At 42.0% G+C, this 13625-nt stretch overlaps 1 protein-coding gene across 1 annotated transcript in view; it reads right to left on the bottom strand.

Annotated features, from left to right (window-relative positions):
• Nucleotides 1-8007, bottom strand: part of TET1 (tet methylcytosine dioxygenase 1) — a 57586-nt gene extending 49579 nt beyond the window's left edge. Inside the window, exon 1 of the mRNA XM_009994883.1 lies at nt 6082-8007. Within this exon, the coding sequence (XP_009993185.1) occupies nt 6082-8007 (1926 nt within the window). The remainder of the gene's footprint in view (nt 1-6081) is intronic.
• Nucleotides 8008-13625: the final 5618 nt, after the last annotated feature.

Below are 13625 nucleotides of genomic sequence, written 5' to 3'. Positions count from 1 at the left end.
AGAGGCAGCAGCACCTCTCTCTCTGCACAGCCAAGGGCCTGCCTTCCCAGAGCCCAGGGAACCGCAGCACAGCACCAGCCCCCTCCGAACACTCTGCCTGGGGCTGGGCATCCAGCACCCCCCGAGCGCCAAAGGTTGTCACAGACCCTGCCTGCCCTCACCCCACACGGTCCCTCTGCAGGATCAGACTCCCATCTTCACCTCTTCCCAACAAAGGATCCACCACAGACACATGACAGTGTGAACAGGCCACCCTATCGACCTGAAATGCTGTTACTTTCTCATACCTCCACCTGCCTAAAGCATTCATCTGGAAGACAGAAGGATGGTTTTGATGCCAAGCCCAAATGCAGACACCTGCTAACACTGGACAACACACCACTGCTCACCCAAGCATTCACTGGAACAATTTGCAACCAACATCTAAACCTGAACGTTGGCCACAGATTTGTGCTCAACACATGAGCAAAACTATATGGAGCATATCTTTTCAAAAGCTACCGACTGCAATGTAAAACTGTTTCCTTTATTTACTGCTAGATTACACAACTAATTCTTGTCTGGCTGTCGACGCAAGTCAGTTAAGCAAAAGCTCAGATGTGGACAATTACCTCACTCCACGAGAGTAACAACTCCATCAAGCAAAACAAAGCTGCTGCTCATTTTTGTTGCCTGATGCTACCACCCTGTATTTAAGCTCCTCACTTGTTGCACCAGGGTACTGTGTTAAACAGGATGTAGGATCATGTAAAAGAAAAGTATGGATTCATAATGTTATCCTAAAATACCACAAGCCCGCAAGGGTCTACAAGCGTAATCAAAACAAGAGAGGTACGTATACTCAGTGATCTGATTCTTATTTGCCCTTTTGGCTACTTTCAGATGCTTTGCAGTCCAGAAAAGAAAAATAAAAAATATTTATTTTGTTTGATTAGAAACCTAAGACCCAGTATTCTGTTCTAGTCACCAACTCATTGTGTGCACTGGACAACACTTAGGCAACACTTAGGCAACAGTTTCAGGTTTCCTTGTTACTTAGGCAGTTTCCCCTCCCGTCAGGATGGGTCCTCATACACCAGGAAAAAAAACCCTCTTTAAATAAAAATTGCTCTATAAAATCTGTTAGAACTGGCACAGAAAACAAGCAGTGAAGAGGCAACTTTTTTAATGCATTCCCTGCAAAAAACTAGACTCCAAACTAATCAGTTCCCCTGTAATTTGTGCTGCATTTTAGTTCACACTCAGGATCACAAGAGCACAGGAAAGTGCTAGTTGCAATCATTTTACACATCCGTGGAACACACGTGTGCAAACCAAGAGTAAACTGCACTACTTAGCTCCCTGCCCTGCATCTTGTACATACAGCTTTGCTCATATTTACCACATGCTACCAAACTCCTTCAGCCTATGTGCTATATCCCCTTATGGAATGCTCAAGTATCATAGGCAAGAGGAGTGTTTTTATGCACAGTAATTTGAAAATGTAACTGGGTTAAATATTTCTGGAGTCTATTGTAAAATAAATACCACAAGGTCTAAATTTCTTGATTATAACTGCACCTGGCTAGAAAACAAGAATTTCATTTTGCTGCCTTTTTTTTTTTTTTTTTTTTTTGAGATTTCAACCTTTGGTTGTGTTCCAAAAGCAGAGCAAACCTCTCAAAAATTCAAGAGGAGACAGATGGGATGTGGGAGACCAAGGTTCAAGCCCCTGGTCTGCATCAGGCAAAATGCCCTAACCACCAAGCTGTTCTGATCATTCTCTCTCCCTTTTCTAGTTTTAAGCAGAAATTTCATTTGGAAGCTTGAGAAACTTTCTCTAAGGAAGAGCTGCATGGAGGCAGATAGTAGCTGTGAAAGCTTTCTGTTAAAATCAGCATTTTCCATTCAAGGACTGGCTTACTGGAAAGGTCCCAACCAACTCTAATTGCACATCCTTTTTAAATATGCCTGGGTTTTCAGCAGCATGTTAAAAACCCACAAGCAAGCAGGCCCTTATTGTTATTTAATATTTCCATGTTACTCAGATTACAGCTATTAAATAAGACATCTCAAGACACCTTGGTCAGGCCAGTGACTTTACACTCAGTGACAATATTTTTTTCTTTTTTTTTTTTTACTCTACATTCCACTCAACTTTTAGTGGTCCCTAACCTCACACAAACAAAAGCTCTCCCTGACAGACATCCTCAGCCCCAGAGGGCTCCCTGCCCAGGTAAAACCCTAGAAAGCAGGTGTCTTGGCAAGCCTTGCATAAGGCAACCTTTGGAGATGAGGGCCCCCAGTAACCAGCAGCTCCGCAGCAGCCCTGTATCTTTACAGTCTTTCAGGCAGGCAAGAGGACCTCAGGTGGCACATTATGAAATCCTACAAGTTCACCGTGGTAACTGGAGCAGCTCAGTTTGGCACCCTCCCGGGCCAGGGATGGGGAAACAGCTCCACCCAGGAGACCGCTGGCCAGCTGGGAGCCAGATGAGCACCGTGTCTGTCCAGCCAGCACACACAGAGCACAGCTACCATGCACCACAGCTCAATGGTCGACTGCAAGCACCCAGAAGGCACTGCTTTCATCCTGTGTCTGTGCTGTTGCAACACCTGTTCCCTGTGCAAAATGGGAATCCTTTTCCAAGGAGAAAAATGAAATGACGATGGTCCAGCCTTCCCTATCTATGTGCTGGTTCTGACGCCTATGAAATCCTTGCCCCACACTACAATGCATCCTGACAGCCTCAACCTGCGTGGCAATACAGTGGCAGCAAGGCACACCACTCCTTGAAATGAAATATGCTTTGGGGCAGAAAAATAGCTGCAAAATAGCCTTCAATAGCAGCTATACTATTTCAGAAAACAGCAGTCTTGGAAAGACAAGACAAATGTGGAAGCATCACACATCTGTGTAAACTTGTCAAATCCCCTTTTCCCTGTGAAGCATTCCCATATTATTCATTCTGAGAGGGACAGTAACTCAGTATAAAGACTTTTTCCTCTTCTTCTCAAAGCTTACTTAGATTTTTTATTTACCAGGCTGCTCTTTCAAAAAATTCAGTAAGGAAAAAATAATCTGACAGCACAAATCCCTCAGGAAGAGGGCATTACATATACCAATATTGCTTTGCACAGGGGCTGTGAACTGGAGCCCACAATGCTTTATCCAGACTTTCATACTGTCACGTCCCTGCAAAACCCATTACATTCAGCAAGGTGAAGTATCACTGAAGGTTTATGGGGATGTTATTTTTAAGTGATATTTTTCAAGTTGAATAGAGTTTTCATATCTTTTTCTGGTTTATGTGCCAATAAACAAATGTAACAGTAAGGTAACTCATTCCAGCTCCAAACATGCAACCAATACTCTGAGGGCTGAATCCTCGTGCAGGCATGGGCACGTGCGTTGCAATATGCACTTCAGTCTATATTCACAGCTTCTACCAGCCAGGCCTTACTCTCTAGAACTGAATCCACACAATTTCTTCAGGAAAAACAGGACTTTTTGGTTTTTAAACAGCACAGATGGACTGCCAACCCCTGCCCTGGCTATCTTACAGCCATTTAATGTACAGAGCTCTCATTGACTTCATTATGACTTTTGCATTGTTTAGCTTGAATGAGACAATTCCCTTTAAGGCAAAACACCAGTGTTGAAACTCCTCTCACAGAGCATATCTATCCTCTACACCCTCCTCCCAGTGAATCACCTCCAAAAAATGCTTACATTCCACCAACATGAGATGTGTGACTCTTCTGAACAAGGAACATCCTGAAGCCAACCTAATTTCTCTTAATTATTATGTTAACTTTCTATACCATGGACAGAGACCTACATTTTTTTTTTCCCAGCTGTCCTCTGTTTGAAGCACATTACTGTCACAGAAGTCCCAGCTGTTCAGTCCCAGTCCTACCAGTCAAGAAAACACAATGGGATTCCCTTCCAGAATGCTACAGTCTTATCTAAAGGAGAGCTGCAGAACAGCCATATAGCGTTTCCCATCCCCCCATGTAGCTCAACATTTTTAAACAGTTCTCACAACATATCCATATTGCAGAAATACTTTGTTTTTTCATTTTCTCAGAGCAGTTTCTAGGTATTACAACTGAGGCAAGGCTTGCTTCTAGGAATATCTGAGAAGGCAGCAGGTTTCATTCAAGCACAACTTTATAAGGAAATACTTAACATGTTCTTAAATGTCAGGAATACTTCATTTCCTCCACATAGTACTTTGAAACTTCATAAGAAGTTTAATGAGAAATGGAGGAGGCCTCTGGTGCAACTCTAAATGCATTATACAAAGTACAACAGTTTAATAAAATAAAAGCACACCAAAACCTGCCAAGGAATAAAAATCAGGAATCTTTCAGAAAAGAAGCAAAAGCAGCACCCAGAGAGGACAAAGGTGACGGGGCAAAGCTAATCTGCAAGGAGGTCAGCCTGAGCAAAAAGAAGTATATTTAGCCCCAAAAACAAAGGTTGACAGAAAAGCTGGAGTGCTTCCTTTCACAGATCCTGCCAAAACCCTTTTTAAAACATGAGTTCTATACCACTTCCTACCTCAACTCCACCAGCTCTCTCCCATGAGCTTCTTCAGTCTCACTGACTAAGTACACAAAAGGACTCTTTTGCTGTAAAAAGTGAGGATCACTATAATCTTTATTGCTATAATATATAACTCAAGTCACATTACAGCTGTCCCTCCTCTCCTTTTAATAGCATTTAGGAGCAGTTGAGACACTGAGATGTTTTAAAATGAACTCTGAGACAAGCTGTTTAAACTTATTTCCCTAAACATCATAGCTTGAAATATACTTCCCCCACAAAGGAGGATATATCATATCTCCTCACTGCCCCAGGACTTGTCTTTCTGCTTGCCTACCTTAGAGACAGAATGGCCTTCTCTGCAAACCCTGGTAATCACAGGACAGACAGTAGTGAAAACAGGAGGTCTCCTGAGATCCCCACAGCTGACAGGAATTTCTACCTGCTGTAAGAACATGTTGTTTTAATTAAACTGCTATCGAGAAAGGTTTTACCCATGCATTCTCCCCAATGTGAACTGCTCCACTCAGAGTCCAAGCTGGTACAGAGACTTGAACCTCAGCTTCCCACATCCCAAGGCAAATGTCCCAGTGACTTAATTAACAAGACAGCATCTCTCCCTCCATGGCTCAGGTACTATCAGATCATATGAAGCAGAACATTTCCAGCAGGACATGGAGGTGCAGAAGCTAATGCTGCACCTCAGAAGTCAGGGAATTCAGTTGGGATGCGGGAAGTTACGTTCAACTCTCTACTTACCTGATTTAAAGCCTGATCTTGAACTGATATCTCTCAGAACGTTAGTGCTGTTATCACAAGGGTATACAGATTGTCTTTTCCCCTCCTCTCTGTTCCAAAAGTAATGACCTGGGTTATATGAGGTTGGTGGATCAGAAAAATGAGTAAGAAACACAGAAAAAAAGAAAGTATGGATGGGGGATGTGGTAAGAGACAAAGGGAGACAGGCAGGAGAAATGAAATGAGAGAAACAGAAGAATAGACAATTAGAAAGGCAGAGAGATGTGAAAGGGGAAATGCAGGTACAATTTGATCCTGAAGTTTTTACCTTTATTTCCATCTAATCAGTCATCACAAGGAAATTATTTTGCCTGAATTAAAGAGCAAACAACATGCCTTCCTTTGTTTTTTAATCCTTAGGTATTTAGAAATATAAGCCCCCTTCCTAATAATTTAAGTCTCCTAAGACTACCCCCTCATCCCCCCACCTCCACATATTTTGCACTTGCATCTCTCTCATCTATTCAGGCCCCCAACTGTTTTGGCCAATATGCCAATATCTGGAACACAGAGCTCAGGCCATACTTACCTCTGATTTTATGCATTTACACAGCAGGAACAAGAATAACTCCAGCTTACTTTATCTACACCTCTAGAGATGACAAGAGAAAGTTACTATACAACCAGTTAGCTCCAACAGTAACCCTAAGCTCTCTAAAACTGCACAGCAACCCATGTTTCCCTATACAGAATTTTAAGATGTACCTCAAAGCCTGGGAGAAGTGACATAATTGGCAACTTCTTTGGCTTACCTCAAAAGGTAGCATGATAGGTGGTGGTGGTGGCTTTTTCAGTTCTTCACATTTTCTCTTCTTACATATCCGGTGACTAGTTTTGCGCTTCCTGCAACAGCTGCATTCTTCACAGTTTGTTTTCCGCAGACAGGGCTCACACACTCCACAGCGCCTTCGCTTCTTCTTCTCCAGCACAGGGAGCAGAGATGAATATGGAGCAGGGAAATTGCCAGCTGGATTTTTCAGAGAGGATGGCCCTGAGGCCTCAACTGCTTCAGTGCTGTCACTCACATTGTCCTGAACCAAATTCAAGCTCACTCCGACTCTCCCCAGCTGTGATGAATAATCATGCTGCAGTCTTGAGTCAGCTGGCAAATCTGCATTTATGGCTTTTTCTGAGGCAAGAGCAGAGATTTCCATGCTTGAAGGCAACTCCAAAACAAAACCTTCAGAGAATTGTCCAGAGCTTTCACCAGAGATTTTATCAACTGTGCTTTTTTCCACCACGTCTGGAGATAAAGTGGGGGCATAACCTGAATTCAAAATTAATGTCTCTGCATCAATGCATTTAACAAGCTGTTCAATGTCCTCCACTTCAATATTGTTTGAAGAGGTATTGGACACTGGTTCACATACTGTAAATACGTTTTTTGAGTCAGATTCTGAATTATCTCTTCTACAGCTCAAATCCAAATTTGAGTCAAGTTCTTTGTGAATGGGTACAAAATCCACAACCAGTTTCATGTGGGATTCTGCAAGCAAGCTCACACCTTCGAAATGTAAAAGCGAATTTGATTCAGTGGCAACTATAGAGCTGGAATTTGAAAAAATGTCTTTATTCTCAGACTCTAAATCCCAGTCTGCCTTCAAGCAGGACTCTGCAAGTGAGCTTGCAGCTTCTAGCAAATGTTCTTGTGAGTTAAACTCAGAGGTAACAATAGATTCAGAATTTGAGTCTTGTTCTTCACTAGGTAGCACCATGTCTGACTTTGCTTCAATGGGGGATTTGACAAGTGGGACTGACTCTTCTAATGGTACTGCTGAGCTGAGATCTGAGGTATGGACAGAACTGGAGTCAGGTTCTTCACTAACAGGCACCAGATCGAAGGGTGTCTCTGCACACACCTTCGAGTTTAATTCAGAGGTGATTATGGAGTCAGAAGAAGATGGAAGCACAAGTGCAGCATTTTGAAAAAATGCTTCAGGCAAATTACTCATACCAAAATTGCTGGGTATCTGCTCACAGGGCAGGTCTTCATGCTTGTATTTCACCTCTAACACTTCTGTATCATCATCAGTTATCTGACTGCTTGGAACGGAGTCATTTGTATCAGGTATTTCTACCTCTTGACTGGCACATGTGATAGCAGGCTCTTCACCTACACTACATGGAGTATCTTCTACAGGCAGAGGAACTAACTGATTTTGTGCTAAATCTTGCTTCACAACTCTTTCATCTGCTTCAACATTATTTTCTTCTACTACTGCCAGGGCTCCTTGTTCATGTTTTTCCTTTGTTTCTAGCCTTTTTTGTGCTGCAGCCTTCCTGGGTTTTGCAATTGCTGGAGTTTGGGACCATCTACGGGAGAATGATCGGTTACGGAGAGACATTGTAAAGCCATGGATGTTGAAAGAATCCTGGCTATGAAAGAGGATGTTGTCAGCTTTCTCCAAACTCACCCAAGATGCTCCAGACAAGGTTCTGGTTACACTGCTCCTGAGAAGTCTACCTGAAGAGCTCATGATTGGTTTCTTTTCTTGCTGTTTTTTCTTAACATCTTTTTCTTGTGGTGGCTTTTTGCTTTTTCCAGAACTACCAGCTTTTGTGGAAGTCTTGGTGGTTTTCTTTCTCACTTGGCTAGATTTCTTTTTGCCCTGGTTAGTTTTCCTTTTGCCCAACTCTTCCTTTTTGACTGATCTGGAAGACCTTGCGTGGTGAGCCATGTCTGCGGAGTAGTAGAAATGTTAAGAGGGGAGATGGGAAAAAAATCATGAGCTCTTGAGAGAACTTTTCAACAGAAAACTGCATACTCCCATTGTTGCTCCCTGTGGTGATACAGCATTAGCTCTGAAACAGAAAAAGATAGAAAATAATAATTATTATTCTAATTAGGGGTGTCCATATATTAGATTCAGATATACTAATACTGGATGCTATGTCCAGTTAACACAAAAGCTTGGAAAATCTTAGAATATTACAAAACAGAAAGCTTGCCTATGAGCCTGTAACACACATGAAGAAGCAATCAGATCTCGAATGACCCGACAACATCACATATTTATTGTTTCATGTCAGTCCTAAGAAGTTTGAATTTTCACAACCTTGTTCATAGTTAATTAACCACTCCTTCACCTGGGTTATATCCACAGCTTTATGTTCAACACCACACCCATCAATGTAAGGACCTTGGGGAAAAAAGGAAGCTGAGTTTGTGTGTGTACCTGCACACCATCACCAGGGCATCCCTCATTCTTTCCATCATCATTTCCATCATTAACCCATCAGCTGCCCACCATGGTACAGTTGCAAATAAAATGGAAGTCACAGAGTAAGAGTCACCAGGGTTGGAAGATGCCTCTGAAGATCAGTCTGACTCCCCTGCTAGAGCAGGATCACCTACAGCAGATCACACAGGAATGTGTTCAGACAGGTTTTCAATGTCTCCAGAGAAGGAGACTCCACAATCTCTCTGGGCAGCCTGTTCTAGAGCTCTGTTACTCTCACAGTAAATAAGCTTTTCCTTATGTTTAGCTTGAACGTCCTATGCTCCAGCTTGTGCCCACTGTCACTTGTCCTGTCATTGGACATTGCAGAAAAGAGAGTGGACCCATCCTCTTGACATCTACCCTTTAGATTCATATAAGCATTTATGAAATCACCCCCTCAGTCTCCTCCAGGCAAAACAAACCCATGCCTTTCCTCATAGGACAAATGCTTCATTCCTCTAACCATCTTTGTGGCCCTGTGCTAGACTCTTTTCAGTAGTTCTTTATCCTTTATGAACTGGGGAGCCCAGAATTGGAAGCAGTTATCCAGATGCAGCCTCACCAGGGCACAAGTGGGGAGGAGAGGATAGCCTCCCTTGACCTACTGGTCATATTCTTTTTAAGGCACACCACAATGGTTATTGGTTTGTGGTCAGCCTGTTGTCCACCAGGACCCACTGCTGTTACGGAAGGTTGGGAAGCATGATCAACATTATCAATTAGAAGTTCACTTATAACTATTTTGCAATATTTAAAAAATAATAATTATAATTACACCATAATATGTCTTTACCTGCATTTGGAAATTCTAACATGGTTGCTTCAGGACTGAAGAAGCAAGACCATGCTGTGGTTGCTTTTTTCTTTTCTTTTTAATACAGAACAACATAGCTATCTGGCAAGGATACGGAAAAGTATCAAAGCCAACATGTTGCTTCTTTTCAGGGCCAAAATTAGAGGCTATGAACATCAAATAGTTGAAGTCTTCCCTTTTCTTGGTAAACAAAGAATGCTGGTATTTGTAGGAAATTGACTGGCATTTAAATGTTTTGCTAAACAAGATGGCAAAGGCTGCTAAGTATTTGTCTTGCTCAAAGATGACAATACAGGGGCACAACAGCAGCAAGTTTTATCCATTTTGTTTTAATTTTGTCACTGGAATGAATTTAAGTTTTTCAGAAAAAATCTCGGTAATGGACCCCTCAAAGAAAATCTAATTTATTTTTTTTCAATTAATACCTGACATCAGTTATGCTTGCCTGGGACTCTGAGCACCTGACCCTGTCAAGGTAACTGTAAGCTCTTGTGAGAAATTCCTGACAGCAACAGATCTTTGCTTCACTTAAAGAAAGCCCAAAGTCAGCCACAATAACCTTAACCACTAGATAAAAACTGTCTCATTTTTTAAATGAGGTGCCAAATAAAACTGCATTATATTGTTATTTGTTTACTCCTCCACATCTAGAGCGAAAATATTAGGTAGCTACAAGCTCAGTGTTCAAGTTTTATTTTCTATAACACTAGAAGATATTTTACCTTCCCTTTTCCATTTAAAGCACTGGTGATTACTTCATTGATGCCTGCAGCAGTTGCAAATTGTTTCATGTCACTTCCTAAGGACAACAAATGGCTGTAACACATTTGTCATTTTAGACCAAGAAACTAGTTATATTTCCAAACTACATATGTGAACTTAGTAGGATTTTTAAATATAAACATCAAGGGACAATATGGTAACCTGGCAGTTTTTCATCATACTGAAAATAAACTTATTTCAATGCTCTCTTCCAAAAGCCACATCAGGTGGGACCTACCATACCCTCCCTGAGAGCAGAGGACAGGCGTCTCTATGAAGTAAATGGGGTAATAGGTACAGGAGGGTTTGCAGGGAACTGCCCTAGACAGTAACAACACATCTCGGGAGCTGTTTGTTACTTGACCTGACTTATCTCTTCTAATTCATGTGCAAAGCTGAAAGCTGGTTTTAAGGCCAGTTGCTCAAGTTTTGCTCATTCACAGTAATAAATCTGGAGCAATCCCACTGACGCTATAATCCTCAGCAAATGCTGCTAAAAAGCTAATCAGGGGCTAAATCTTTTAGCCCTATCTTGGTCAAAATTCCAAACAATTATAAGGAGATTTTTGCCTATAAAGTAATTGGGGAATTTAACCCCATATGGCTGGAATGCCTCCAGAAATAAAAAAAACCAAACATATACACAACAACCCCCCCTGCCTTTCTTATGTAGTTTATCTTTACACAAAAAAGATAAAATACACCAAGTTTTCCTTTTAGGGGTAATTTCCATCAAGATTCTCTTCCATAACTTCAGTCTTGTTAGAAGATACGGGAAGGTGGGAAAAGAAGGGATTAAAAGATGTGCTGTTATAAAATGGTGGCAGCTTTTTTGTGGCATCATGAAAGAGAGCAAGAGTGAGCCCCTAAACAAACAGCTGCATGGGGAAAAAAATGACACAGCTAGGACTCATTGAGCTTGGTTTCACTACAGTCAGATGCACTAATTAAACACACTGTTTCAGTGCTCAGATATCTTTTTTAAAGTCACTTGTGGTTGACCCAGTGGGGATGCAAGACCTGAAAGCTTTCATAAAAGCCACTTCATACACAAGTTCCAAGCAACAGGGGCCACAATTTGACTTAGCTGTCACACAGGCTTAGGTCTACAACTCTGAATTTAAAAAAACTTATCTTCCAGCAGCAAATACTCTAGAGGAAGATGCAAGAGACACCAGAGAAGACAGGTATTAGAAAATCTGACCCTCATGTTAGGTGCAAAAGCTTTTTTCCCAGTCTTTCCAGGATTATGTCATATTACCTGCATATTCTTCCAGGCTGCACCAATGTCATCCTGCTTTTCAGTCTGGTGTATACTGATTGCTCAGTACAACAATGTATATGAAAAGAAGCGAAATGGGTTGGGAGTGGAGAATGAGCTTTAATTTTCCCTTTCCCTCCTTCTTTAATCCTTCAGTACCCATTTGGTTTTGGTTAAGAAAAATGAAACTTTTCATTTGCCTTGTCAGTACCACAAGGTATTTCACACACAGTCTTGTGAAGAGGCCTCTCTCCCTTCCCAGGGCAGGCAGTGGGATTTCCCCAAGCTCCCTCTGCAGAGGCACCCCTAAGTTCTCCCCTCACTCACCACCTCACAGCCCCCCAGACCTCCACTCATGCAGCCCTGTTCCAAGTGGTGTTCCTGTAATCTCACACACTATTCAAGAACACTGTTTTCCATTTATAAGTTTTCTGCTTTACTTTCCAGGATTATGCCACTCAAGGCATAGTTTAACCACATATATTAAACCTTGACTTAAGTCATCACTTTACAGGAGCATAACTGCAAATCTAGGACAGGCACTGAAGGATGTCACTTTGGTTTCTCACAAAAGCACATAATCAAAGCATAATCCTTTTCCCAGTAACATCAGTTACACCAGATGATGTTGAGCAGATCAAGCACCAAGGCTTTCATCCAACATTTTTGTCCTCCCTGGACCCAGAAGGCCACCTCTGTGCTTAGAGTACAAATCTGGCTAAGGCAGGACTGCCACCACATCCTACTACTTCCACACTGCATGGACAGCTGAAGACAGCGGCAAAATACACATGCACAGATAACTCAGCAAGAGATTTGATGTTCAATATTTCACAGTGTCATGACTTGGAGCCTGCACAGCAAGTGAAACATAAAAAAATACCACAAGAAGAGCCCTCCTGGTTTGGAAGAAAGTTCTATTAGAACAATAGAAAAAGAAAAAAAACTGTGGCAAGGAACCACACATGCTTTAACCACAAAACCAGATTAAGCCTCAGACAAACAACTGGCTCCAAAGATCCATTGTGAAGACTCACACTGCATGTGCAAGTATCTTCCACCCCAGGCAGGAGCAGAAACTTGCTTTAACCTCCGTTCAGTGCAGCAAACACTGACCTTAACAGGGGGGGGGGGGGGTGCTGAAAAGTAAAAAGATAGGAAGTAATACAAGACTTCACCAAACTCTTTTCCACCAGAACACCTGGTTACTTCTGAACACAGAAAAAAAACACAAACCAAACGGAACACCTCAGCAAATCCACTCTAATGCTGCATTTGTGCTGTTTTAAACACTGAATTTCTTTTTTATATTTGACTCTATTCTTCAGGAAGGTTGCCTTTTGGTAAAAAACAAAACAAAACAACAAAACAAAACACAAAAATGCCAACAAAACCCAAAAAGGCCACTAACTGAATCACCTTATCTCAAACTCAATTAAAATAAGGGGGAGGTAGAGGGAAGAACCTTCAGGCAAAGATTAAGCCTGGAAAATACCAGCCTAAGAGGTGTTTTGAAACGTAACTGAAAACAGAAAGGAGGATGGAAATGCTTAGGCCAGCTTGAACAATCACGAGTAGCACACCAGCTGCAATAAAATGCCATCAGTCAGGATCCCACATTATTACACAGGGAAGACTTGGGTCTTAGAGAAACCATAAATATCAGAGTTCCTTGGTACATCTCACCTTGAATCCTTCCCCGAATACCTGCTTTGTGCAACCCAACCCTCCCTTGACCAAGCCTCATCACAGGAGCAACCACTAGCCCCCCTTGCATCGCTGGAGAGACTGCTCCTCGAGTGCACAAACCAGCCTTCTCGTCCTTTACAAACAGGGTCCACCAGGCTACCTGCCCAATTTTGCCTAGACCAGGAATGATCGCAACGTTTTCTCTGTTCAGTCTCTATTCCTAATTTGTGTTGACTGACAAAAATGAAAATGAGGTGATTACTGAACAGAATAGCCTTCTGTCTCTCCACAAGAGCACCTTAAAATAGTACGAAGCACTGCTGGAAAGAGCTACAATTTGGAAGATTTTTTTCTTATTATTACTATTTCTGCAGGTTTCTCCCCTGGCTTTAAATTTTAAAGAGATGCCTTTACCCTAGAAGTCTGCTCAGTCACACTTAAATATCTAATGCCACAAGTGCATCTTTGCCCAGTTTGGCCATTTCTGCATTAACACTTGTAGACAGAGAGCTCTTTGACCAGGCCCACGGCGGTGCATCCGTCCTGGCA

Source organism: Chaetura pelagica, unplaced genomic scaffold (assembly GCF_000747805.2).
Source record: "Chaetura pelagica isolate M959 unplaced genomic scaffold, ChaPel_1.0 scaffold112, whole genome shotgun sequence".
Taxonomy (NCBI): Eukaryota; Metazoa; Chordata; class Aves; order Apodiformes; family Apodidae; genus Chaetura; species Chaetura pelagica.
This window is presented reverse-complemented; position numbering and strand designations above follow the sequence as displayed.